The sequence below is a fragment of the Gallinula chloropus genome (assembly GCF_964237585.1).
Source record: "Gallinula chloropus genome assembly, chromosome: 18".
Classification (NCBI taxonomy): domain Eukaryota; kingdom Metazoa; phylum Chordata; class Aves; order Gruiformes; family Rallidae; genus Gallinula; species Gallinula chloropus.
In genome coordinates, this window is record NC_140103.1 from 4429098 (window position 1) to 4456014 (window position 26917).

The 26917-nt window shown below is 51.7% G+C and overlaps 4 protein-coding genes across 6 annotated transcripts in view; 2 read left to right on the forward strand and 2 right to left on the reverse strand.

Annotated features, from left to right (window-relative positions):
* Positions 1 to 1268: 1268 nt before the first annotated feature.
* POMT1 (protein O-mannosyltransferase 1) lies at positions 1269 to 14715 on the forward strand (the record flags this gene model as incomplete). 3 transcript variants are annotated; one of them, XM_084272589.1, is made up of 19 exons in its annotated part: positions 1269 to 1390; positions 1662 to 1768; positions 3115 to 3165; positions 3519 to 3665; positions 4650 to 4761; positions 5427 to 5492; positions 6019 to 6112; positions 6561 to 6716; positions 7302 to 7432; positions 7638 to 7733; positions 9079 to 9171; positions 10187 to 10283; positions 10375 to 10467; positions 10957 to 11077; positions 11349 to 11446; positions 11907 to 12020; positions 12510 to 12636; positions 13156 to 13333; positions 13561 to 14715. In XM_084272589.1, 19 exons carry the CDS (start codon positions 1269 to 1271, stop codon positions 13733 to 13735), a joined length of 2178 nt encoding a protein of 725 aa, XP_084128715.1. In that variant the 3' UTR covers positions 13736 to 14715. The 3 variants fall into 3 exon arrangements, with proteins under 3 accessions (XP_084128715.1, XP_084128716.1, XP_084128717.1); XM_084272590.1 differs by lacking the exon at positions 1662 to 1768 and having other exon boundaries at positions 3481 to 3665; XM_084272591.1 differs by lacking the exons at positions 10957 to 11077; positions 11349 to 11446.
* A 738-nt stretch (positions 14716 to 15453) lies between these two features.
* UCK1 (uridine-cytidine kinase 1) lies at positions 15454 to 21286 on the reverse strand (the record flags this gene model as incomplete). The annotated part of the gene is made up of 9 exons (XM_084272725.1): positions 15454 to 16986; positions 17400 to 17448; positions 18511 to 18605; positions 18704 to 18846; positions 18967 to 19063; positions 19884 to 20043; positions 20271 to 20555; positions 20637 to 20785; positions 21088 to 21286. The coding sequence occupies 9 exons, from the start codon at positions 21284 to 21286 to the stop codon at positions 16799 to 16801; spliced, it is 1365 nt and encodes a 454-aa protein (XP_084128851.1). The 3' UTR covers positions 15454 to 16798.
* Positions 21091 to 22823, forward strand: PRRT1B (proline rich transmembrane protein 1B). Its single transcript, XM_084272516.1, has 4 exons — positions 21091 to 21148; positions 21347 to 21707; positions 21891 to 22031; positions 22129 to 22823. The coding sequence occupies exons 2-4, from the start codon at positions 21360 to 21362 to the stop codon at positions 22273 to 22275; spliced, it is 636 nt and encodes a 211-aa protein (XP_084128642.1). The 5' UTR covers positions 21091 to 21148; positions 21347 to 21359; the 3' UTR covers positions 22276 to 22823.
* Positions 22824 to 25794: 2971 nt separating this feature from the next.
* Positions 25795 to 26917, reverse strand: part of RAPGEF1 (Rap guanine nucleotide exchange factor 1) — a gene marked incomplete at its 5' end in the record, with an annotated part of 85570 nt that continues 84447 nt past the window's right edge. The window contains one exon of the mRNA XM_084272519.1: positions 25795 to 26794. Within this exon, the coding sequence (XP_084128645.1) occupies positions 26644 to 26794 (151 nt within the window). The 3' untranslated portion in view covers positions 25795 to 26643. The remainder of the gene's footprint in view (positions 26795 to 26917) is intronic.

The window sequence follows — 26917 nt, forward strand, 5'->3', positions numbered from 1 at the left end:
CTCAAGGAGGGGGGCGCGGGGCTGGGTACGGGGCGGGTGGTGGGTCCTGAGGACCCTGTTCGGGCTCAGGGGTGAGGCCTGGGTGTGAGCTCAGGGGCCCTGCTACGCCCAGAGAGCTCAGAGGGGGAACGAGGCCTCGTAGGGGGCTTGGTGTCCCTCCTCCCCCCTTACAAGGCTCACGGGAGGGCACGCAAAGCCTGGTAGAGGGCTTAATGCTGCTTTGAAGAGGTGTGCGAGGTCTGGGGGAGCAGGTAACGCTGCAGTCCCGCACCAGGGGTCAGGGCCTGCCTGTGCCGCAGGGAGAGGCAAGGTCCTCTCCATCAGGGTGTTCTCTGGTGTCTCTGGTCCCGTGAGGCGATGGCAGAGCAGAGGCGGCGGCCTGCCTTTGCCCTGGGTCCTGCAGGTGGGGCAGTGGTGTGGCGTCCCCTGTGCCAGTGGAGAGCACAGCTATGTAGGGGGCTGCTTAAAGACCCCGTTCCACACACACCTTGTGTTTTGTAGGTAGTGAGAAACGAGGACGGTGGCGCTGCGCTTGATGGTGGTGATGTGCTTGCATCTTGCTTTGTTCTCCCCTGATCAAAGCCGTGCAGATGGATTTATTCCGGTAGCTTTCAGCCGTATTGAGGTGAGGAGATAAACAGTGATTCCCTACTCTTTTCTGACCTAGCTTTTAGCAGTTCTGCCTTGAGGAGCGGAGCTCAGCCCTGCCTCCTTCAGCACTCCCCCCCTAGGTTGCGCTAGAGGCCTGCAGCACCTGCACCCCTGGCTCTGGTAGGAGTGTTTTAATTTGCGGTTTCTGCCCCTTCACGAGAAATACGCTCAGTTTGCGAGGAAGTAGCTTTTTTTTAGTTTCAGTGCCTCTGCGTGTGGTTTACCTATCACTACCATCAGAGTTGGGGCCGGGGGGGGTTGCTTAACACGAAGTGGAACATAAGTTTGAATGAAGCTGTTGTTTCTGCAGAGCCAGTGTAAGAATAAGCAGTTTCTAGCTTACTGTTGATGACAGAGAACCAATCACTTGTGGAAGCAGGGCAGATGGAAGGTTTAAGTGTGTATGGTAACTTCAGTTTTAGAGTTGCTACTGTAGATACACCAGAAGTCACGTAAACATGGAAAGCAAGAGAACTTTGGAAGTTACAGTGAGCTACTAGTAACAGACAGTAGAGGTGTGTGCCTTCTGCCAAGTGATCTTCAGCTGGCTTTGAGCAAATGGGTGACTGCTGTTGTGCTGTGTTTGCTCTTGGAGGTTTGGACAGACCTTGGACAGAATGTTGGGATTTCTGAAGAAGCCAGTTGTGGTTACTGCCGAGATAAACCTGAACCTCCTGGCACTGACTCTGATGGGATTAATAAGCCGCCTTTGGGGACTTTCCTACCCACGGGCTGTAGTGTGAGTAGAATAGTTTATTTCCTATTTGAATGACACAGGCTTTTGTTTTGTTAACCTTTGTGAGTAAGAATGCAGGAGTGGAAGAGCAGAGCTTGCCTGATGTCAGCCCCTTTAAACACAGTGATAGTGTTTCCCTAATAGAAACCACTGAGGGGAAGGGGCAGAGCCCCTGTGCTTCACTGTATCCTTAGCCTGCAAATCCCTAGCATCCCTGTTGCCTGCAGGATACTCCCAGTTAAGACTTGACATGTTTCTGCCTCTTGTGTTTCAGTTTTGATGAAGTTTACTATGGCCAATTTGTTTCCCTCTACATGAAGAGGATCTTCTTCGTGGATGACAGTGGCCCACCTTTTGGCAATATGCTGCTAGCTTTGGGAGGTAGGGTGCCTCCTGAAATTGGGAAGTGTCTATTGCCAGTTGCTGTGGAAGAGAGAAGTGCTAGTTTGAAATGAGTTGTCAGATCCCATCTCTGGGGAAAAGCACAAGGCAGCTGAGAGATTCTGATGCAGAGAGAATTAGGATTTCCCTTATTTAGTATAGCTAGGGGGCTGTTGCATGAGTACTGGGGGGGTGATGGAGCCATGTATTCGTGACCTCATTGTTATCCAGTCCTTTAGAAAAAGAGAAAGGTAAGATGAGAAACAAGGGCAAGTTTAGGGCATTGCACCTAGGGAAGAACAACCCCAGGTACCAGTACAGGTTGGGAACCGGCCTATTGGAAAGCAGTGTAGGTGAGAGGGATCTGTGGGTCCTGGGAGATAGCAGGATGACCATGAGCCAGCAATGTTCCCTCATGGCTAAGAAGGTCAGCATCCTAGGATGTATTAGAAGGGCTGTGGTCAAGAGAGGTCCTCCCTCTCTACTCTGCCCTTGTGAGACCACACCTGGAATATTGTGTCCAGTTCTGGGCCCTTCAGCTCAAGAAGGACAGGGAACTCCTTGTAAGAGTCCAGTGCACGGCCACCAAGATGATGAAGGGAGTGGAACACCCTCCTTATGAGGAAAGGCTGAGGGAGCTGGGCCTCTTTAGCTTGGAGGAGACTGAGGGGTTTGTAAATATGCAAAGGGCGAGAGTCTGGAGGACAGAGTCAGGCTCTCCTCAGTGATGACAGCAACAGGACAAGGGGCAGCGGGTGCAAGCTGGAGTGTAGGAAGTTCCATGTGAATATAAGGAGGAGCTTGTTCACTGTGAGGGTGACGGAGCCCTGGGACAGGCTGCCCAGAGAGGCTGTGGAGTTTCCTTCTCTGGAGATACTCAAACTGGCCTGGATGCGTTCCTGTGTGATTTAGTCTGTGTGACCCTGCTGTGGCAGGGGGAGTGGACTAGATGAGCTTTTGAGGTCCCTTCCAACACCTAATATTCTGTGATTCAGTGAAAGGCTAGTGACTAGGAACAGTGGGCAACAAGCAGACTTTGAGATGTGAGCTCCTTGCTGTCACTGAGATGTGCACAATGTAAAAGCATCTGTATGGGAAGGAGAGATTAAATATACATGTTAACTTTGTCACCAAGAATCTGTTGTTCCCAATTTATATTATTCATGCCTCTGCACATTATTGAACACTGCTGCAGGCAGAACAGAACGAAAGAGGACCCTTTTGGGAAAGAGGGCTTTCAAGCATGGAAAAGCTATGTGTTTGGGAAATGTTTCCAGGACCAATTTAGCACCACTTTTTATACTTGTTTTGAGACTGGAAATTCTGAACTGTTGTTTATGTTGTAGGTTACTTAGGAGGATTCGATGGAAACTTCTTATGGAACAGGATTGGAGCTGGTAAGAGCTGTTTTTAAGTGTCTCATTCTTATAAAAAAATAAGCAGCATTTCAGTGACTGACATTCCTTTTGCCTGACTGATGGAAATAATGCTTTATCTGACACCTCGGCTTCTCCTTTTAAGTAAGTCTTCTGTGAGTCTCTTTAACAGAAGTTCCAGCCACTATGATTCCACAGCACTAATTTTCTTAATTAGTTAAAACACTTGAAGCAGCACAAGACAGACAATAAATTACTAAGAGCAGGAGTTAGATTCAACAGCTTGTTGTGATCATAGAGAGTTCTGTGTTGATCCATCTTCTCTGCAATTAACAGTTTCCAACTGTATGCATCACTGTTGTTCCCTGTTTCAGAATACAGCATGAATGTTCCTGTTTGGTCCTTGAGACTCTTGCCAGCCCTGGCTGGTGCTCTCTGTGTGCCTCTAGCATACCAGATTGTGGTAGAACTGCAGTTTTCCCACTGTGCTGCACTTGGAGCTGCTCTTCTGATTCTTTTAGGTAGGATTGTTCCCCTGGACCCCAGGTCCCTTTTTCCCATGTGAATTTTTGGGGTACATACAAGTTTGGAGTAGCATCTCCCCACAGATTACTAACAACACATTGGAGCACAGTTTCAGCCCTGACCTGTACCAGCCTTTGCTATGCCTCTCTGTTCCCCTCTGTCCTTACAGCTCTGCAGAAGGTTGCCATTCTAGGCTGAGGCTTTATACAAATTAATTCCATTATTAAGCAAAGTGGGGAGCTTTAACTGTCTCACAGGAAGACACATTTCTTGCATCCAATGAGGCCCATGCTCCCTTCCTCAGAGGTCTACAGGATGAGCTACAACATACTGGTTTTAGCAGCAGGACAACTTCTCTTGCAGTCAGAACTCATGAGATTTCTCCAGGCTGCAGCAAACCAGTCCCTGTACTTAGCACCAGGATTTGACACTGCTCTGGTGTGTGTAACTCGATTAGGTTTTTTTTTCTCTGAGGTTCTACTGGCATCTGCCTGAAAGGGAAAGAGCCTCTCAACAGCCCTCTAGCAGTCTGATAAGAGAAACCTCTCCTGGCTCCTGGCCACTCTGATTCTGGCTCTGGGAACCCTGCACAAAGCTGCTCCTTTCAGCTCAGTCACCATTGTCTGCTGGGATCGCTGCCTTGACTCTCATTGCCCTCAAAGGAAACTCTCTGAATTTCCCAGCATTGATTTTATTTACCTCTGTAGGCACACACAGCACCTTTATCTGCCTCCTGCCAGACTTTACTACTCGCCCACCTCTGTCCTTGGAGATAGTTATGACCATGTACTTTGCTCCTGATGCAAGTTTTTTGTCCCTTTAAACCCAACAGCTCCCTGTTACAGCCAGTCAGATTGCAAATGAATTGGTGTTCCTTAAAGGGACAGGTCCTTCTGTTGGATTATGATGTGATTTGCTGAGGTAGCACTTGCCTGTAGATGAATTTCTCTAATATTCTGTCCTTCTCCCTTTTCCAACAGAGAACTCTCTGATCACTCAGTCAAGGTTCATGCTCCTGGAATCAATATTGATTTTTTTTATCCTGCTTGCAGTTTTGTCCTACCTCAAGTTCTCCAATTTGCAAAGGCACAGGTAAAGCTGGGTTATTTCCCATCCTTCTGGATAGTCTTTTGGTGACTTTTTTGTCATAGATTGTGTGGTATTTTTTTCTGTAAGTCACTTCACCATTCTGCAACTCACCTCATCTGTCTGTAAAATCCACTATTTTGACCTTTCATATGGCTGCCCCAGAAGTTTTCTCTTCTGCAAAGTGTTAAAGAATATTTTAACTGGTAACAAGGTAACTTCTTTGCCCAGACAGATTTTTTATTGGGAACTTTCCTTCTGTGCACAGAATCACTGATGGTAACAGGTCACTTAATGCTCTTTGGTTACTCTTCACAGGCACTACATTTAGAGATCTTTGTCTCTCTTCTTGTGACTTCACATGTTCTTTGATCCTCCTAGAGGATAAAGTAATCTTTTGTAAAGTAAAATTATCATTAAGCTGAGCCCACAAGTGATTTAATACATTTATCTGTAGTATCAGAAGGCAAGTCCCTTCAGTTTGGATACAGAAAAGTATATTTAGTAGGGATGAGAGGTGGCGTGGCAGGTTCAGAATGGCATATCTTTGAGTAAAATAGGGAATAGTGGACTCCAGGATTCTCCAAGTTAAATTATCTGAATTCAGGATTCTAAAGAGGTGCCCAGATCTCACCATAACATCCTTCCTTTCTTTTGTCCTTTGATTTAAGTTCCTTCTCTGGAAGCTGGTGGTTTTGGCTTCTGTTGACTGGAGTAGCGTGTTCTTGTGCAGTTGGGTAAGTGATGATACCTGCTTTAGTAAGCTGACTTTCCTGTCTGCCCTCTGACCTGTCAGTGGAGCTTTGGAGTTCCAAGACCAATTCCTGGTGCTGTTCAGAGCAGACATCTCCATGGACATGTCAATTCACAGGGGGCAATATTGGGCATTAGAGGGTATTATCCTGGGAAGAACAAGATGTGTTTCTCAGAGATGACTTTATGCTATAAATTAGCATTTCACCCCTCCCTTCTAGTTGCCTCAAGCTTCAGTAAATCTGAAGTTAGAGACTCTGTGCTTTGTGATCTGGCACCTTGTTATCAAGGAGGTTCTTTGTCATTGTAGATTGGTTTTTTAAATGGCAAACAAATGATATCTTTTGGTGTCAAAGCCTTGAAGCTTATTTATGTAGTACCAAACGTGACATGGATCTAAGTCCTTGGACTTTAATGCATCCTGTTCAAGAGAAGGTTTGAATGTTTATGTCTTGTGTTAGGTACCTGTGTAGTTATTAACTGTTTATTTTTTCTGCACTTCCTTCTTAGGGTGAAATATATGGGCCTGTTTACCTATATGCTCCTCTTGGCCATTGCAGGACTCCACTTCTGGCACATGATAGGAGACCAGAACTTCTCAAATGTAAGTGGAACAACATACAATATATATTCTGTGTAGCTTTTCAGTACAGGAGCCAGCTGGCAGCCTTTGAAGCCCACCGATAACCATGCTGTCTGCAGATGGCTTTTGCACTAAAATACCTTGTCATAGTCTGCAGACCCTCATGTCCTAGAACACTTTCCCAGCCCAGTTGCTAGAGAAGATAAAGTTAAAATAAGCATGTGTGTGTGTGACTGGCTTTTCTGCTCTTACCCATGTCTTGGGGAATTGTGGCTCAAAACCTACACCATTTCACATACCTCTTGCTGGCTGCAGTTCAAATCCTCAGTGGAAGTTACCCAGCTGTCCACAAAGTTAGAGCTGAATGAGGATGGTTGGGGAAAATTAAAAAACACAAATGAAACAAATGAAATGCACTGGTATATTTAATGTTTTTAATATAATCTGGAGTTCCTGGTGTTTTTCCTAGGTTTCTTTGGTGTGCCATTTTCTGGCTAGGGCACTGGCCCTCATCATCATCCCAGTGGCAATGTACCTGGCCTTCTTCTATGTTCACTTGACTTTGCTGTATCGTTCTGGGCCTCATGACCAGATTATGACAAGTGCTTTCCAAGCCAGCTTAGAGGTAAAGGAAATATGGTCATGAAACTGATTTATTAGGCGAGAAGCGGGGGAAAGGTGAAGAAGAAAGGTGTGCAATCTTGTTCCTTTATTCTCGTGTATTTGTTCCTTTTATGTCATTAAACTACTTTGCTCCTGTAGTACTGCTTTAAGGTGAAGCAATACTGAATGAAATCCTAGTAATGGATGAAGAGCTTTTCCCAGGGAACAAGAACAGTACGTTCACTCTTCTGCTGAAAGTTTTTCCCTTCCTCCAGGAAACTCCACAGAAGTAGATGCAGTACTGAACTCTTGAGTGATGATGTTGTAGACTACAGGATGAGAGTATGATTTGCTGTAGTGCTTAGTCTGTCTTTTAGGACAACATGGCTTTAGGGATATTCACTGAGACCTGAAGTCTTTCAGGCTCTTTTGGTTGTTGGTATATTTACTGTCTGCAGAGTATGGTACTACAAGACTGGATTTCTGTAGATAGTACCAAATGAGAAGGCTTTGTGCTCTGTTAAAGTGACAGGTGACACTTAATAGAATTTAAGCAGCCTCTGAGGTTGTTTCTTTTCTCCACTTACGCTGTCATTATGCTTCTCAGGGTGGGCTGGCTCGAATCACTCAGGGTCAGCCCTTAGAGGTGGCCTACGGCTCTCAGATTACTCTTCGGAACGTGTTGGGCAAGCCCATGCAGTGTTGGCTCCATTCTCACATGAATACATATCCCATCAGGTGAGGAATCTGGCTGAGTCTGTGTTGTTAGGGTGAAAGTACGCTCTGGTTCTTCACCAGCCAGTCCAGATGTCTCTGCTTGGGGCCTGGTAGTCTCCTCTGTAGGAATGGAACCAATGAGCTGGTGCTGGTCTGTATTGCTGTAACTATTGAGCACAGGAATGTACTGGTACACACCTCTGGGGTTTTCTAACCTTCTGTACAGGTATGAGAATGGCAGAGGTAGTTCCCATCAACAGCAGGTGACCTGCTATCCCTTCAAGGATGTGAACAACTGGTGGATTGTCAAAGATCCTGGAATGTGAGTATGCAAGAGATTGAAATGCCAAGCTGCTGTAAGCATAGCTTCCATACACTTCCAAAGCCTAAACAGGGCATAGATTGGGTTGGAAATAACTACCCTCTGCCTGTGGGCATAGTGGCCACCTGTGATCCCTTAACTTCAGCTGCAGAGTTGTTAAGGGTGGCTCTTTGCACAGTCTACCTCAGTATGGTAGAGATGTTATTGAGAACTCAGAAATTCTGTCTGAACTGCTCCTGCCAGACCGTGGGCTGTGCTGTGCATGAGTGGAACTTTAAAGACTCCTGAGATCAAGAAACTCTTCAGGTGTTTTGCATGAAAGGGAAGTTTGGCTTTTTGAAGTGTGTGAGCCATGGCATTAGAGTGCCTTGATGAGTTTTATCAAAACTTCAATGGGTCTCAGGAGAGAGTAGAAATCACTTTTTGCAGAACGAGTATTACTTTGTATTTAAAGTGTGGGATGAGCTGTAGAATCTTGCCACATCAGGAGGGATTCCAGGTGGGTGCCTGTGCCTGAGGGACTGGTTCATGCTGAAGTGTTTTGCCATCAGAACTGTCAGTGAGGAGCTGGGCTCTTTGTTCTTGTAGTTTTGCCAGTAAAAGCCCTTGTGTGTTATTTCATACTGATCAAAAAGTTGCTTTTGCAGGTTTCTTACATTGTTCTGGGAACTGTATAGTTGTATAGTCTGGAAGGACTGTGTGCCACTAAAAATCCTATCTGCATTGTGAAAGTTTGTCCATAGTGCAGAGGGACTCTGCCAGAACCATAGAAACACAGGGTCTTCTTAAAATCCTCAAAGACTCACAAACCCTGATGGATGTGAAGCCCTTCCATAGAACAGTAAAGTACAGGCAGCAGCTAGGTGAACTGCAGCCTTCCCCCTTGCCAAAACATGCCATAGGCCCACTCCAGAAGCAAGATGAGAGTGGTGGAGATGATAGCCACTGATCTCTTATAATTCTGCCAAAAGTGACATCAGTTGTACGAACACCTGTCAGACCTCCCTGAAGCACTTACTCATTTCACAGAAGCCACCAAACAGCTGTGTGTTGGGATAATCTGAACTCCCTCCTGACTGACCTGGATTCAGATCTGACCTAATGGCTGAGGTGTTGATATCCCATTACAGCTCCTCTGAGTCATTCTGCCCTTAACTCACCTTTGCCTTGATGATCTTTGTTTCCATCCTGGTACAATCTAGAGATTGCTTGAATTTCTCATCTCACTGCCTAAATGTCTGTCCCCCCACCTTCAGCTTCTCGACCTAACAGTTTGGTCATGACTAAGTTTGCATTCTGTAGAAAGAAGAATGTAACCACTTCCTCTTGGGTGTCGCTCCACCAGGCAGCAGTTGGTGGTGAGTAACCCACCCCGTCCTGTCAGGCATGGGCACGTCGTGCAGCTGGTCCATGGCATCACGACTCGGTACCTCAACACGTAAGTCCTTCCCTTAGCCTCTGCTGGCTCATCCTGCTCTGTTGTGTCTCCAAATAACCATTGAGGGGGGGGGGGTTGAAGCACAGTGACTCTGGTGTTGAGATGTGCCATAAACTGCCTGTTAGTCATGGATTAAAGTGGTGGGACTAGGAGGCACCTCATGTGGTCAGTTACCTAAGCTGTCCCTGTGGCCCAGAGGAAGGATGCTTTATGCTTACTTATTTTTTGCAGTTGACTTGGCAGTGGGATTTGATATTAATCACAGACTGTTCAGTGGCTGTCAGCTGTTTCTAGTCTTCTCTAATGGTGGCCTTTAGAGGTGCTAGTGGTGGTTTCACCCATGCTCACAATTCACAGTAGTTCTGCACATTCCACTATGCTCCCCTTGGTGAGTTTTCATCCTTGCCCCTTCGCTGCCTCCGCTCCAGGCAGGTGCAGATATTTAGTATTTTGTTAAAGGAACCTCCACTGACTTCAATGGCATACTCCTGCATGAAGGATGTGCTCCGAAAGTTAGGAAGCTGTGTGGGAGGAGTCAGTGTGCTGCAGCCATGGATTGCCACAGGTTCTTGTCTGTTTTGCAGACTGCAGTATGACACTGCCTCTGCCTCCTGACTGCTTCCCAGAGGGTGTCTGCGTGTACTTGACTGTCACTCAGATTGCAGGGTGTGTGTGTGTGTGAGCATTCTGAGCTTGGGGTTTTGCTGTGTCTCTTCCAAACCTAATTTGTTTGTTATTGGAAACCCAAGTGAACAGTGTCTCTTGTTTGTCACAATCAGTGCTTGTTCTTCAGCCTGGCATCGCAGGCATCTGCATTGGCTTCCTCTGAGCCTGTTCCTGGCAGCTTGTGGTAGTGGGGAGTGTTCTCTTTCAGAGTAAACAGTGCAGTCTGTATAAATGTGTTACTTTTTGCTTTTACTGAATCTGGTCTGTGCCAATTCAATACCTTTATAGGTTGTTTTTTATATGAATTTGGCAAATGGTGTTGGAGAGTCTTACTTTACTTGTCTTCTAGGCATGATGTTGCCGCCCCTCTTAGCCCCCACTCCCAAGAAGTTTCCTGCTATATTGATTATAACATCTCTATGCCAGCACAGAACCTCTGGAGAGTGGTGAGTGGTCAAAGGGAAGGGAGGAGCTCATCGTATTCCAGCAGAAACAGCTGAGACAACATGATGATCAAAAGACATCTCTCTGTTGTAGGAAATTGTCAATCGGGAGTCTGACACAGACGTGTGGAAGACAATCCTGTCTGAAGTGAGGTTTGTGCACGTCAACACTTCTGCAGTCCTAAAGGCAAGTGGATTTACAGTTATTTGCCTGGAGGTTTTGCTCCGTGCAGTTCTTGTCACCTCATAAACTACTGCTCTCTCTGCTCCAAGATAGTAAATCAAATAACCAAATACATAAATAAAAGGAACCAATAGACGTGCTCGATGTGCTAAAAGAGCAGTGCGATTTCCAGTAGTCATACTTCATTCCTTTTCAGCACACAGAGCTGTCCTGCTTCTCAGGTTGTGACCACTGATGCAATTGGGCCTTAGATCCTACCTCAGAAACGGATCCTGAGTCTCTGTGTAGTACGTGCCAGCAGCTGGAATAGCTAAGGATCTCTTTGCCTGACTCATTGACTTTATGGCTGTAGCATTTCAGGCAGTATTGCATGGGGACACCTCACATACTTTCTAACAGTCCCTTCCTGTCATCCACTGCTGAGGCAGGGCCTAGGAACTTCCAGCCTGAAGTCTACATTGGCAGGACTGTAATTTTATGGTTATCTTTCAGCTGAGTGGAGCATCTTTACCTGAGTGGGGCTACCGGCAGCTGGAGGTGGTTGGAGAGAAGCTGTCCAAAGGCTACCACCAGAGCATGGTGTGGAACGTGGAAGAGCACCGATACGGGAAAAGTATGTCTCAGCCATGTTCTCAGAGCACATTTCTGTGACTGGGGGATGCTTGATGTTGATGGGAAGGTGGTGTTCTGTGTATGTGTATTCAGCAGGCTCTAGCATGATGCCAGAATCCTTACAGAGCCCCTCAGAGCAATCTTGCAGATGAACTATGTATTGCACAGAGGGTCCTGGCAGTGTGAGGAGCCAGGGGTATGTCATAGGTGGTCTCCTTCTAGCTCTCTGCCTGTTTACATGCTTATTCCTGAGCTATGCTGTTTTCTTCCAGGCCAAGAGCAAAAAGAGAGGGAAGTGGAACTCCACTCTCCCACACAGGTGGACATAAGTAAAAACCTCAGCTTCATGGCAAAGTTCTCGGAGCTGCAGGTGAGCATCTTGCTCTTCCCTTCACCTTTCCTGCTGCTGCAGAGCAGAAACCTGAGCATTGCTGCAAACTCTGAGCCAGAGGATTTGCTGTTTATTCCTTGCTGATGGAGTCATTTGGCTTCCTCAGAAAAGAAAACATTTCTGAAAACACTTAGAAGGGCATTAGAGGCCTGTGCTATTCAGTAATGAATACCCAAGTGACTGTGTAAAAAGAAAGGCAGGGGGGACATCAGTCAGGCACTCAGAAGCTGTCTGAAACTGAACCATAACGTGTTGTATGTGCAGCCAGTAGTGCTGATGCCCCTTACTAACACTGTAGAAGTTCACTAAGGGAAGTCCAGTATATAAGAACAAAATGATTGCATTGATCAGTATCCATGCTTTACATCTGGAGCTGTTTCCCCATGCCTGCTATCCCACTCCTTGTTCCAATTCTGAAAACTTTCTGTTTATTTCCTAGTGGAAAATACTCACGTTAAAAAATGAAGGCACAGAGCATAAATACAGCTCCTCTGCTCTTGACTGGATCACAATGGACACAAATATTGCCTACTGGCTCCACCCAACCTCTGGTGTAAGTACAAGAGGTAAACTTGAACCTGGTGAAGAAAGCAGACTTCAGATGTGAGCTCCTTGAGTGTGAGAGCAAGGGCTGCAGTTCCAGCCAAGGAGCTGCTCCAGAATGGGCTCTTCCTGTATTTTCCCTGAGGGTTGTGGGGATGTTTTGAACAGGAGATATAGATTTGAAGGTAGTTGCTTTTAATTTAATCATGTCATCTTGCACATTTTTTTTTTGTAAAGGAAAAACTAAAGTTTAATAGTTACCATTGTTGACTCCCTTTAGAAGATGTGTTCATCTCCAACATCATCCTTTAAATGCCTTGTATTACAGAAGAGTCTTGAAGCAGCAAGGTCTCAGCTTGCTTTGTACCAGGAAGGAGCAGGTTACTAGCCAGGCACATGCTGAAGTTTAATTTAGCAAGTCTGTGTAGGTAATACTTACTTACCTAAATGAACTGCAGCAAATTCCTGCCTCTGGCTTAGACTGTCTTTTGTCCTTCAGGCCCAGATCCACCTCCTTGGGAATGTTGTCACTTGGGCTTCAGCTAATCTAGCTGCTCTGCTCTACGTGTGTCTGTCCCTGTGGTACTTGGTACGACGGAGAAGAAAGATTTACGACATTCCTGAAGGTCTGACTCCAGTTGGGGCAGGGAGGGAGAGGTGTTGTCCTACTACACTTTAATGGCCCCAGAGCTACATTTTTTTTTGCAACTATGTGCTTGGTTATGCCTACATTTTTTTCAGGCCCCAGCTCTTAAATTCCTATTGGAGACACAGAAACATTTAGCATTTCTTGCCCTTGAAGAGACTGATTATGGTCATCACAACGTGACCATCACCTTATGAGACAGTATAGTAGCCAGCATAATATTTATTTCAATCATTCCCTGGATATAAGAAATCTCCAGGCATCAGACTGGGATTCTACTGAGCCCTTTTGTGGCAACTTAAAAGCAGTAAGTACTGGCTATGTAAGAAGTTAATTTTAGATGTGTTTGACCCAGTCAAGGTACCACCTCTTCTGTGTGGCCAGTCTTACACTGACCTTCCTGGCACTACATTTTCTTGTCCTGCTGTGAAGCTGCTTCATTTTGGCTGCAGTGTTTCCAGAGCCAGTGTTCTGAGAGGGCACCTCCTGTCTCCTGCAGGTGCCTGGCAGCCGTGGGTGTCAGCCGGTGGGATCTGTGTTGGTGGCTGGGCTGTGAATTACCTGCCCTTCTTCCTGATGGAGAAAACACTTTTCCTGTACCACTACCTGCCTGCCCTCACATTCCAGATTCTCCTGGTTCCCATCGTATTACAACATCTCAGCGATCATCTCTGCAGGTATTTGGCTTTAATAGATAGGTAGGTTGATTGATTGATTGATTGACTGATTGATTGCCAAGAGGGTTGATGCAGTTCTCTTCTCTGGGGTGGTCACCTTGCCAAGCTGCAGCAGGGAAGGCAGCAATTTTTCCAGCAGTGGCTGTACTTAGATATTTGCCTTTAGAAAAGACAGGCCAACTTCAAGGCTAGCCAAACACATCATCTCTTTCCCTCTTTCATCCCAGATCTCTCCTTCTCAAGAGCATGTTCAGTGCGTTGGTGGTAGCCTGGTTGTCTTCAGTTTACCTTGTCTATACCACATTCAGCCCTGTCACCTACGGGGAGCCCGCGCTGTCTGTCACTGAACTCAAGGACCTGCGCTGGAAGGACAGCTGGAACATCCTTCTCCGCAAGCAGTAACACTTACAGTCCTGTTACAGGCAAAAGGAAACGCCTTTTATGCAAAGCCAAGAATTTATTGTTAGTATAACTGCAATTGTAACAGTCTGATCAAATAATTGATAGTAATCCAGGTCTAATTGTTACAGGAAAAGCCAATAAATACTGTTACAGAAAGGTCTGAACAACGATACAGCTGTTGTGAGCACAGGTCCCAATCCCTGCCCCTTACGCTCACCCTTCCACTGCCCCTCTGGGTCTGAAGGCTGCTGAAGGGCATGTCACAGGCACTGCTTCTCCCTCTTTCTGAAGAGCACAACGTTGATGGTTTCTTTCTTCTTGCACTACATTGCACGCACTTGGAGCTATTTTATATGTTCTCTGGCACCTTGGTCCACAATCCCATGTTACAACACATTACTATCAATGGACACTCTCCACCATACCAGATACTTTTCTTTGTTACTCCTAAAAACTGGGGTATTTTTTTCCCAGCTCGTTAGTTCAAACATCATTAACTATCAATAATCAGCCCTGCACTCTTCAGCATCATCCCATGACTGCACTCTTCACAATGCCTTGTTTGCCCCCACTTTCAGTGTTCTGCTGTCCTCCCTGTTTCATTACATGGCAGCATTAAGCTAAGTTTATAAATAGATCATTCTGCATAGAAGAATGGCTCATTACTGTTAGCTACATATAAGCATTTGCCATAAGCATAATTTTCATGAAGCTAAGCAAAAAAATAAAACAAATAGACATTAAAATAATTGCTGTTACAGCTAAAGAAGCTAAAAGAAAGCTTCAGGCAGGCCAAGAAGCCAGCTAAAGGCAGAGGAATCCTTCAGCCTCAGGGCATTCATTTGAAGCCTGTGGCCTGTTGCTACCCCCAGCAGTAGTTACTGGGCTGCAGGGTTACACCTCACATCCCACAGGAACTCTGAGCAAGGTAGAAGCGATTATGCTGACAAGGAAACCTGCTCTAACTTGTACAGACGTGTTCAGGGTTAAAACAGGGTACCTCAGCCCATGCCCTGGCCTGCACCCCCCCCAAGGAATTCACAGGGTAGGAGAAGGTGCAAGTGAAGCACTGGGATTGCTCCACAGGGAATTCCTAGCAGACACCCAACAAGGGTTGGTTATAGTACCTACACAGCATTTATTATTTTTTAATGCAGCTGCAGCAGCAGGATCTTGCTGCACAGCTCAAAACTGACCAAGAACAGCAGTCCTGGGCTGATGTGGGTGCTTTATTGTGGAGTTCCTGCTCTAACAAACGCTGTTCAAGGCTGCCTAGAGCTCCCTGCCCCAAAGCGGGGGTATGATCAAACCCCACAGTCATTCAGAGTAGGTTTTGGTGACTATATCGCTACTACATAAGTCAGCTCAGCTGAGCCCGTGCTTCAGGGCAGTAGCTCATACTCTAGGTCTGTCACCTTTAGCTAAACAGCACCCAACAGAGCTAGGAAACAAACGGCTTTCTCCTGAGCACTACAGCAGAGCACTACTGAACTAACAGATAACGAACAGATAACGACCCTTTACCAATGTCCAGTGTTCAAAAGACTACAGGGATAAAAGTGCAGACTTTTTAACTCTAAAACTTCAGCCATTACAGAACAAAAGCCAACAATGATGAGTTAAGGGGAGAAAAGACTGCTGGGGGGTAAGAGCCTCTCCAGCCCTGTTCCTCTCCACACCTCTGTGCTGGCACAGAGCAAGTAGCCCAAGTACCTGTTCCATAAAATGGTCACTGCTGCTCACTGGTTGTTCATTTGTTTATTAGCCAAAGTAACACACCCATGACCAACACAGCCAGACCCTGGGTTTAGAAAAGTAGCAAATATCAAAAAAGTTCCTCTTAAAATTCCCCCCATCCCATTCTTAAAATTACACCCAAAGGCCAGACTCAAGAAGGACACGACAAGGACATCTTCAAAGGCCAAACTGGCACCTCATTGCAGATGATTTTTCTTTTTCCAGAGACTTCATGTTGCTGCAGTATCACTTATCTGGGGGTGAACTACAGAAACTAGGATGTCACTGTTTGTTTATACTCTTTATCTGCTCTTTTTAGAAAGCCAGACCTCCTTGAGCTGAAACAGCCCGAGCGCAAGGCAAGCGCTCTGCCCCTGTTTGAGGGCGGAAGCGTGTCCAGAGAGCCATCTGTGCTATCAGGAGGAGGGCCTTGCAATGCACAGCTTCCCCCCCCCCCATCTGGAAGTGGATGGATTCCACCCAGCAGAATCTGCAACCAGCAGTACAGCAACGCCCTAACGGCACTAATACTGACAAGGTCAGGTTTCTGTTTCCATGAGCAACTCAATCCAGTTGGAGCTCATTCAGTAACTGTGGTAAAGGAGACTACTTGGGTACAAAAAATAACCACCTAGCAAGGTTCACAAGCTGAGAAAAGAATAATTTAGGAACCAGAATCACACAACGTCTTGGGCCTGTCCCCCCCAGGATGAACTGCAAGTCCTCATTTGTCAGTCTCTGTTCCTAGCTGAGATTCCTCTGCAGATCAGTCCTGCTCCAGGCTAAAAAGGAGGCTGGGCCAGGAGAGCAATGCCAGGACTCAAGGTCCCTGCAAGGTGGAAAAGAGTTGAGGACTGCACCTGCTTGTTAGTGAGCACTAGTCTGGGATAAAGAGGCTGACTTGTCTTTTGAAAAAAAACACCCCAAAACCCCAAGAACAGGCAGCTGGGTTTCCTGTGAAGGAAGATCATTATCAGGGAAATAGGGTATCTTGCTGATCATACAGTAGCACTTAATTTTCAGGGGAGACTTCGGCATTAGATCCCATTTTGAAAATATATTAAAAAAAAAAAGGCAAGTAGCATTGCCTTGAACCAGTTCATCATGTAACATCCTAACTCCAGGGATAAAAGGGGCTTGGAGGGGTTTTGGAGGGGAGAGGGGCCAACTCCTCCTCCCCTTCTGCGGAGGAGTTTCACGCCAGCATCCCCTCCGCTGCCAGGATGATTTAAAGGGCACTTCACCAACCATTCTGCTGAAGTTCTTTCCCAAAGTGGTCTTCAGTGTCAGTCTGGACCAGTCCCAGACCCTTCAGATGCTGGCAGGTTAGTGCGGGCGGCTGCTGGACTCCAGGTGGGAGCGTTTGCCGGCCGCCAGCACAGCGCTGCTCTCTGTCTGCTCGGGGAACGGGCGCTTGTAGGTCCGACTGTGTCCGTTCATCGCCCCTCGCTGCCACTTGCAGATGTCTCCATTCAGGATGTCCTGGATGTGCTGCACTATGAGGTTTATAGCAACTGTGGAGAAGAACGGGAGATACAGGACCTGTAGGCTTTCTTGGTTGAGCTATCTAGAAAATGTGAAGCATCCAGCTCTGTTTCCAGCTCAGGTTTTAACAACCAGCCCTGAAATGAAGCTCTGCCTGCCCTCTGCAGTGAGGTCAGACCTCAACAGCAACCAGCACTGCACCACCAGCTCTACTGCTGGTGTCCTGCTTTGCATCTCCAATCGCCAGTCACTTTTCCCAGCCCTCCACAGGCCAAGCAGCTGGTCATCCCAGTCAGGCTCCACTCAGCTCCCTCTCTAACAGCCCTCCAGCAAAATACCTTTCTGGAGAAGCAAGCAAACGAGGTGTGCCACCTGCTCGCTTCCCAAGCCCAAAGGTGGTCTCCCCAGAGAAATCAGAGCTCAGCACTGAACTCCCTCTTACCCATGTTGTCCACTCCTCGGGGGATGATCACGTCTGCGTACTTCTTCGTCTGCAAAACAGCAACCGCCGTGGAGACGGTTAGTGGGAACACCACCTTCTCCCTGGGAAGAAGCTACTGAGCAGCAGAAAGCTGAGGGCAAGGCCAGGGAGGTTCTGTGCTCTGGGGCTGCAAGCTCAAGCTCTCAGTCATGGTAACACCTCAACAAACAGCACAGTCACACTGGCTGACGTGCTCTGCATTGACGTCAGGACTGTCCCTGCTGCCCCTTTGCAGGGCAGCAGGTAGAAGAGTGTGTGAAGCGTGGAGGACGTGCTTTACACTTAAGAGTAACGGGTCACCCGCTTCACGCTGGGGTCTGCTCTCCAGAGCTGGCTCTAATCAGCATTTCACAAGCCGCTGCTAGATCTCTGCTGAGAGCCAAGGTACCCAACGTGCATGTGAAATTCCTTCCTGCCTCTGATGACATTTTATTGATCTTTACCACCGCAGAGCCCCTGCTTTCCCCCCATGCTTATAAAAAGGCTGGCAAATTAGCATTTCTAATGAGTACATTTACAATTCCAGAACTGCTTTGATCTGGAGCAAGAGGCCCTGGAGCTAGCCCCTTCCATCTTATTTAATCCACACACAGGATTTTGTTCTCAAAGGGCTTTTCTTTTTTTACAAATTAATTTGATTACGTGAGCACCTAAATGGTACAGCTGAGCCAGCAGACACTGTACCAGTCTGGCCCAGGTTTGCACCAGTGTTCCCTTTTCAGAGTGTCTGCTGGAAACCAAGCTCTCTCAAGCTTTCTTGCTGTGAGACTTGGGAATAAACAGAGAGTGGGAGCGTTTCTGCCAAAGGGACCTGAAGCCATGGCAGTGAGCAAACGAGCACATCCCTTAGGGACTGCCACGGTGCTCTGCAAGCAGCAGGGACCCACTATGGCAGCTTGTAACGATAGTTAAATAGATGAGGCAGAGGGGAGTGTGTGACTCGTGACTTAGGAGTATCCAAAGCCACCACTGCTGCATTCTCAGTGCAGCTCAACCCTGGATGATCCCTCTCCTTCTTCCCTTACCCAGAAAGCCCCCACCCCACAAATCCAATCAGTGAAGCATTTAGTACCGGCAAGCAGAACTCCTCAAAGGCAGGCTTGACAAACGTGGTGTACTGGGTGAGGATCTGCTCAAGGTCCCTCCCACGTTTCATATCTCGCAGAACTGGGACAGGAAGACAAAACCATTGAGCCTTCCCACATGACACAGGGGGGATAAGGACCAGGGGCTGGCTGGCGCTGCCCGTGACAGCCGAGCAATACCTCTGCGGGACAGCCGGACGTCAGAATCCGTGTCGACAAAGAGCCGGAGGTGGAACATGTCCCGGATGTCTTGATTGTAGAAAACCAGGATCCCCTCAAAGAGGACGACATCAGCAGGATAGACCACTGTCGTCTCTGCCAGCCTGCCAGGAAGAATCCCCCAGAGCACACTGTCACACAGAGGCAAGCTGCCCGTCCCCAGTCCCAGCTGAGGGCCTCCGCATCATCCACAGCCCAAGACTTCACACACAGCTCAAACCTACCTAGAGTGGGTCACGAAGTCGTACGTTGGTACCTCAACTGTCTTCCCCTCAACGATGCTCTTCAGGGTCGTATGCATCAAATCGTTATCAAAAGCGTCTGCAAGGGGAAGGGTTTGAAAAAGAAAAAGATGTTTTAGCTGCTACTGTGTCATATGTATTAGGTTCTACTTGGATTTTCCAGACCTGAGGGAACCGCTCTCTGCCTAACATTACACCAGGGAAAAAAGGAACTTGGGCTTTAGCTTTCCCAGCCAGCAGCAAACCAACACTCCCCACCCAAACAAGAACCAGGGCACTTGGCTACAGAGAGAGAATTTGCTCTTCAGGAGCAACTGCTGTTGAGTGAAATCAAGAACCCAAAGGGGAAGCTGGGAATTGTGCAACTTTACAGAGCCACTTGGTAGCTGTGTCACTTTGTGCAACCCTGTTAGCTGAGAGTAGCTTAGAAAGCCTTAAGCCTCTCCAATGCTTCTCAAGAGCGTTACCTGCCCTGGTGAGCCTACAGCAGGCTCTCAGCTTCGGCCAAGGGCAGAACACTGCCCTGCTTGCAGCCCACAGTGCTGCTCCAAGCAAGGGGAGCAGCTGCCTATGCGGACAAGATACACCAGGCAAGGATTTGGGGAGTGAAGATCATTACAGGAGAGCACCGAGCCAGCCGCGATGCTCCCCAGCATCGCCCGGTGTTGAAGCGGCAGCCGCCACGGGTGCGGCGTCCGCAACAGCAGCACAGACACCCAACAGACACAACACACACAGCTTTCGGCGAGGGAAAGAGCCGTTCGGTCACCCAGTACCCCTCGCTTCCTGCCAGCCCTCCCGGCAAACCCCAGCCCGTCTCCAGCCACCAACCCGACCGCGCTCAAGGCGGGGGAAAGGCCGCGGGGCTCCCGCCGCACGGTGCCGGCCGGCGGCCTCACCGGGATGGTCGAAGTTGTACTGGCCCTTCAGCGCCTTGGCCTTCTGCTCGGCGGTCAGCACCTTGTAGAAGCTGTCCTGGCTGAGGATCAGGACCTTCCGCTGCCGGCGGTCCACCTCGTTCTGCCCCAGCAGCTCCATGATCTTCTCGCAGACTGTGGACTGAGCCGGGGAGAGGGGGGCTCAGCCAGAGCGGGAGGCCCGCGGAGCCCGGCCGAGCCCTTCCCCGCCGGCACCCGGGCCGCCCCCCGCGCCGCTCCCCCTACAACCCCGTCCCGGGCCCGGAGCGGGGGAAGGAAGCGGCGCTCCCCGCCGGAGCTCCCGCCCGCCCCGCCGGCGGCTGCCCCCCCCCAGCAGCGGGCTGGCCCGGCCGGCCCCGAGGGTCTCACCTTGCCGCTGGCGGTGCCGCCGCTGACGCCGATGAGGAAGGGCTTCGGGCGCGGCCGCTCGGGCTCGGCGCCGCCGGCGGAGGCCATGGCGGGGCTGGGGGCGCGGAGCGGGCGGCGCGGGGCGCGACGGGAGATGTAGTCCGGGGGGCGGGGCCGCGGGCACACGTGCGCTGAGCGCGTCCGGCCTCGGCCGCGCTGGCGGCCGCGGACGTGGCGCTGGGTCCTTGCGCAGCCCCAGCCCTCAGCGCGCTGGCGGGTGGCGGTGACCCCGCGGCGGCAACAGGCCTGTGCGGAGCGACATGAGCGCGCAGCGCATCGAACCTAAGGGCGCACGGACACGGGGGGGGGGGGACGGGCATGTCTGACACAGGCGCGCTCCGCGTACACGCCTGTGGGTGCAGCCACGGCACACGCGTGTTCGCTCGCACCGGCAGCTGCGGGGACCCGGCGGCGTGGAGCAGAGACAAACCCAGCGTGGACACGGGGTGGCCGCGCTCCCGTGTCCCGCACCGCTCCTGCGGGCAGCGGCGCAGCGCGCACGGAGGATGCGCATCGGCCCCGGTTTGCTGCCCCGGGGGCGTGTTGTCCCCCGGCCCGAGCCCACCCCAAAGGCTGCCCCCTCCCCTCACTCCCCCCCCCCGCCCCCTTCCTCCACGGGGGTGGCAGGACCCGGGTGGCCGCGCCGGGTGCGGCCCTCGCCCGTGCAGGGCGCTGGGCAAACAGCCGGTCAATGATTAACCCGCCCGGCCCCGCTCCCGTCCCGCCGGCGCTGCGCTCCCGGCCGCGGGGCCGTGCGGGGGCCGCGGCGGGACGGTACCGGGGTTGGGGGGGGGTGCGGGCCCCGAGCGTCCGGCAGCGGGGACCCCGCGGGCACCGACGTGAGTGGGGACGGGGATGGAGACAGCGGGGGGTGTGCGCAGGGGACGGGGCGCTGGGGGGAGCTCAGGGCTCCCGCGGTGGCGGCGGTAAAGGCGAGAGGGGGGCGGGGGGTAGCGGATTTTGGGGAGGGGGGACATTTGGTGTCGCTCGCAGGTGGGGGCACAGCGGGACAGCCCACGGCTTCCCCGTCCCCGCAGGTCTCTCCGCGGGATGGAGGACGACGCACCAGCCGGGCCCCGGGGCTGCGGCTCCGCGGCCGAGGGAGCGGAGCGGGAGGGTGGCAGCGGGGCGGCCGGGGGACTGCCAAGCCCCGGCACCGGCTGGGACCCCTCCGCGGGCCGCGGGGACGGGCCCGTGGCGGTGACGGCGGTCACCAACGCGGCCTTTGAGGGGGATCCACCACCCTACTCGCCGCCGGACCCCAAAAGCGTTCACCTCCTCTACCCGCCGTTCCCGGCCGGCTTCTCCCAGCAAGCGCCCGTCGTCTACCAGCCGGGGCCGGGCCCGGGCCCCTTCCCGCCCGGGAGCATCCCGCCCGCACCCCTGCCCTACACCGCCGTACGTATCCCACCCCCCCTCCCCCTCCCCACCCCCGGACGCGTTCCGTATTCCCCCTCCCGGGTTTGTGGGATCCGGGCAGTGCCTCGAGTGATGCTGGAGCACCATGACCCGGGGGGGGGGGGGACGGGACGGGCCAGGGGGAGACGGGGGGGCTCTAACCTCGCCCCCCCAATGCCGCAGTATGAGGGGATGCCGAGCCCGGGGCCGTTGCCCCCCGGCCACGGGCAGCGCCTGCCCAAGGACTACATGGTGGAGTCAGTGCTGGTGACCGTCTTCTGCTGCCTGCTGACTGGGCTCATTGCCCTCATCTACTCCCACGAGGTAATGACAGCGTGGCCCTGATTTACACCGGTGCCTTGGTTCCCTGCTGCCGTTGCAGAGGGTCTCTTATAACCTTTCCCCTCCTCATCCTCACCAGACCCGCACTGCCCTCAGCCGCGGGGACATGGCCCAGGCCAACGTGGCATCCAAGAAGGCGCAGTCGCTGGTCCTCTTCAGCCTCCTCTTCGGGTTGTTCGCCTCCATCAGCTGGGTCATCTATGTCCTGGTGACCCTGTACCAATGACAGGGACCCCGAGCCCCAAGGACACACCGTGTGCCAGTGCTGCAGTGGGGAACATGTGCCATTATTGGGGCTAAGGAGCAGTGTCCATCCTTCCAGGAGGGGTGAGGAGCTGCTCTGAAGCCGCAGGTGCCTTTGTCTGCCTGCTCTGAGCTCTGGGAACCATGGCATGGGCAGGATCAACCAGACCAGAGCGATGCTGGCGCTGTGTCCTGCTGGAGCTGGCTCTGGGCAAGGAGCTGTGCTGGAGCAGCGGCACCACGCACGGGATCAGGCTCTGCTGTGGGATGTGGGACCTGTCAGGGCAGACTGTCACTTGGAGATGCAGAATGAGATGGAGCCAATGGCCAAGGCGTAATGGAGAGGCCGAGCCATGCAGCCTGGGAGAAGCTCTCATCAGTAATTAATAACATGAGACAATATAAAACCACTTATTCAGCTTCTACATAATTCTGCACACACACACACACACACACACACACACACACACACACAGTATCACCACTTTTTTTTGCTGCTTCAGATTGAAATAAAACACAGGTGTAGCCAAAGAGTGTGTGTTCTGTGCACCCTGAGGACTGACCCACCCCCTGCCTCAGCTTTTGACCACCACAAAACTGGGTGAGTTTCCCATAAGGGGACAGATCAGGGTGGCTTCCAACAGCAGGTGGGTGCTGGGGCTCCAGCCCAAGCAGAACCAAGAGAGGAAGGACAAGCCACTCCAAAGGGAGGACAGCTCCTCCAAAGCTGCTCTAAAGAGCCAGGCGGGAGTGAGCCCCATGCCAGCCCCAGGCTCTGCCCTCCCTGGGGGCTGCGACAGACCCTGCAGCCCCTCAGACTTTGCCAGGCTGGTGGGATGCAGCAGCACAGCCCAGCCCTGGCGAGGGAGCGGGCGGTATGTGCTCAGTCAGTGTCTGGGCATCCTCCTCCCGAGCTGGCCGATGCCGATTATTCCCAGAATTTTGAACCCCAGCCAGGACCAAAATAGCACAGGGTGTGCTCAGCCTCCCGGGGTTATTTATAGCCCTCGGCCGCCCAGCACACGGCTGCGGCAGGGCACACGCCTGCCGACCCCCCGGCACAGGGGACACCACCGCCCGAAGGCGCCAGGAGCAGGTATCCCCAGTGTAGGACTTGTATTGGGTAAGATCACCTCGATGGAAGAAAGGAAGAGTTTTAGAGGGGAAAGGAAAAGAGCCAAGGGCAGAGGAGAAGCCTGAGGGGCACACGAGAAAACACGAGGCCACACCAGCGCCAGAAGCGGATTCGATTGTCACTTTAATCCACAGACTGCTGCATGCACTGTAACCAGGTCGTCAGGCAGGTTTGGTACTGGTGTTTATTCGTCTTTAATATAAAAGTTACAGGTCGGAAATGTTTGCAGGGAGATGCCACCATCTGGACTGGGTTAGTGGTAAATATACAACACAACCGGGCAGCTGGGGGTGGGGAAGAGGCCTTGGAGTGGGGCAGGGGGCTGGTGACCAGGGGCATCGCTTCTTCCCTCTCCCTGCCCCACACAGAGAAGAGAGGCGATGAGCTCGAGGATGCTGCCTGTGAGACACGTGACACGTTCACGGCCAGTCTTGCAAAGGGCTGTCAGTGTGGGCTCCTGCTCCCCAGGGGTGCTGCTGCCACAAAGGGGGAGCTCTGGAGCTGCTCTGGGCCAGGAGATCTTTCTTTAGGGTCTCCCTAGCACTCTGAGCCTGGCCTGAGGTCAGGACGTGAGCCAGGAGCCGAGATTGGGACACACAGCGAGGGTGGGGATGGCCACAAAGGGGAGAAACAGGGGAGAAAGCTGGGGGGTCTGGACGAGGTGCTGGGCTGCACATACCTCATGTCCCCTGAAGGGGGTGGCTGGCAGAGGGTGGGGAGTGAGACCCCACTTTGGCACGAAGAGGGCTTGTGGTTCCACGTACTGGGAAGAACCTGTGTAGGGCTGTGGCTCAGCAGAGAGGAGGCGAGCATCCCCGCAGGGCTGAAGACGGGGTGCACCATCCTGTCCTCCCGCAGCATCGAGCCCCAGCCATGACCCACTGCAGCCCCACGGCCCCGCATGGGGAAGGTGGAGCAAGGGGCTGGGGGTGTAGTGGTACCCACAACATGCCCTGAAACAGCTGAGGCCACAGCCCACCATCTGAGGGAGGTGCTGAGAGCTGGCTTGGGGGAAGCCTGTGCCAGACACGGGTGTATTTGCCTTTTCACAGTCTTGTCATGTCAGGATCTCAAAAAAAATCCTATGTACAAAGGGAAACCCAAGCAAGACTTCCTGTGAGGCAGGCTGGGAAGCCTGCAGGGACTGCAAAGCCTCAGCTGGACACCAGGACACACACTCAGCTCCAGTGCCCTTAGTGCCATAAAAACAAACTGGCTTTGAAACGTTTCGGCTCGGACACCGCAGTTCACCACAAGATCCCCACTCTGCTCTCCCTGGGGCCATGCTACAGGATCCAGTGTTGGAGTCCTGTGCTGTTCTCCCAAAGGATGCCCTTGCAAGCAGAAGGGGGGGGTCTCTGCACTTCGGCATTTGGCTGCTGTGAAGGCCCCGAGCCAAACTCAGGCAAAGAATTGAGCTGGGTTCAGTCCCATGACCAGGGCAACTTTGCTGCTGCTCCCCTGTGCCAGGCAGAGCCACTGTCTGCAAGGGAGCTGGCTAAGGCTTTGCAATCTGGCTGCAGGAGGAAGTGCTGGCAACTCTGATTCACCCAAAATAAACAGAGGTTTTAGCAAACAGGGAGCCACTGTTGGGAAGGAAGGTAAGGATGCTCCACACAACACCCCGTCCGGATTCCTTGCCTTAAAACTGCAGGATTTTCTTGGAACTTTCTAGAAGAACCTGTGACCACACGAGACAGTGCTGAGCAAGGTCTTGCAAGGCTGCTGACACCCACAGCGTACGCTCAGACCCACGCTCTACACCCAAATCTGTGCCCCACGCTATACAGATGAGGACAGAGGGGAGGGATGTGAAATGGCCCATCCGGGGCTGCGCTGGGGAGGGCACCCCGAGTGGGACACGGATTGGGGATGGAGGGGTGAATAAGGCACACCGAACAGATTGGGGTCAACACTGCATGTGTGGGAAATGGGGCACCTCCCCCTGCCCTTCCATACTGGGCTGCATGGCTTCAGCATGGTAGGACTGGGGCTAGGGACCTGCTGGGGTCACAGAGCACAGCACCAAGTGTCAGCCAGATGGGGACCCCCAGAAAAACATTTGGCAACAGTGAGAGGAGAGAGGAGCAGGGTGGAGGGGAGGGGGTGGCTCGGCATGGGGCTCCTTTGCAGTTCCCATTTCCAACCCCAGAGACGGACCCGCTGGCTCCATGGCCCAGCTCCTGCGCCCACTCTGCAGCCTCCTTTCTTCGTGGAACAACATCGTCACTGAATTTTACACACACTGTTCTGCACTCTTCTCATTTCCCTATAAACCCATCGGTACTCAGACATGCATCAAAAACTCCCCCATGGATTCTAAACACTACTCTGTACAGTCCTGTACACTACAGCATCGACTGTGCAAAGGCTAGTACCATCGCTACGGGAGTCGGGCTCGCGGGGCGCGCGAGCGCTCGGGTAGTCGGGGTCTCCAGGGGTCGGAGGGGTGACTGTTGCTTAAATAACAAGATCTGAGAGGAGGGGGATTCGCTGACTGGAGACGGCGGGTCCCTGCCCACATTTTCAGTGCCTCTTCCGTATCCACGGCCGGTGCCTTCCTCCCGTGAAGAAGGCGCGAGAGATCTGGGGTAAACCGAAGACCCCTGTAAACACAAGCAGCTCTCCGAAAGCAGAGCTCCTCTGGCAGGCAGCGGGAGGCTCCTCCATCCTCACCTCCAAGGGACAAACACGTTTCGAGGTGGCGTTCCAGGGGGAGACTCAAACCCTTGACTTCCACGGCTGCTGCCACCACTCCGGAGACAAGTTTGTGGGTGCCGAGCTCTTGCTGACCCTCCTCTGGGGGTGAGAACAAAAGCCCGGGTAGTCCCGGATGCAGCGGGCCAGGAAACCAGTAACACACCTGCATGGGACCCGCCAGGAAACCAGTAACACGCCTGCATGGGACCTGCCAGGGAACCAGTAACACGCCTGCATGGGACCCTCCTCCCACAACGCCCTCTCCCCGGGTTTAAAGCTGATCGATGGCACGGAGGGACGGGAGGAGAAGGAGGGCGAGTGCGGCAGCACCGGCTGATCTCTGCTCTTCGGCTGACGCGCGGTCACGTCTCCCCCACGTTCACAGCCCCGGGGACGGCTGCCAGCTGGGAGGGAGGGAGCATCATCCAGTAACAGGTACAAACAGTGAACTCCAGTCTCGTAGCTGCCCTCGGCGCGTCTGCAGAGCACTTCTCCTGGCTCGCACCACTCCTCTCCCTAGGTTTTCTCTTCTCGGTCTGTTTTCCGCCTCGTAATGTTCCGAGGTTTGATTTTGAGGGACAGTTCCCACAAGGCCTCCTCAGCCAGGTGGTCGCTGAAATCGTTGAAGAATGACACTATGTCGTCGTTTCTTTTGATCTCGTAATGTCTGGAAAACCAGAGGAGGGCTGTGGTTAAACAAGGGGCTACCTGGGGACCTCCCCCAAATCCGAGCCTCCCCTGTCCTGCTCTATGGGACATCCAGGTCTCTGCTCTGTGCCCAATACTCGTC

Coding starts and splice junctions, on each gene's coding strand:
- PRRT1B (XM_084272516.1), top strand. CDS start 21,360: ATGGAGGACGACGCACCAGCCGGGCCCCGGGGCTGCGGCTCCGCGGCC. Junction 21,708..21,890: donor CACCCCTGCCCTACACCGCC/GTACGTATCCCA, acceptor CCAATGCCGCAG/TATGAGGGGATGCCGAGCCC. Junction 22,032..22,128: donor CCCTCATCTACTCCCACGAG/GTAATGACAGCG, acceptor CATCCTCACCAG/ACCCGCACTGCCCTCAGCCG.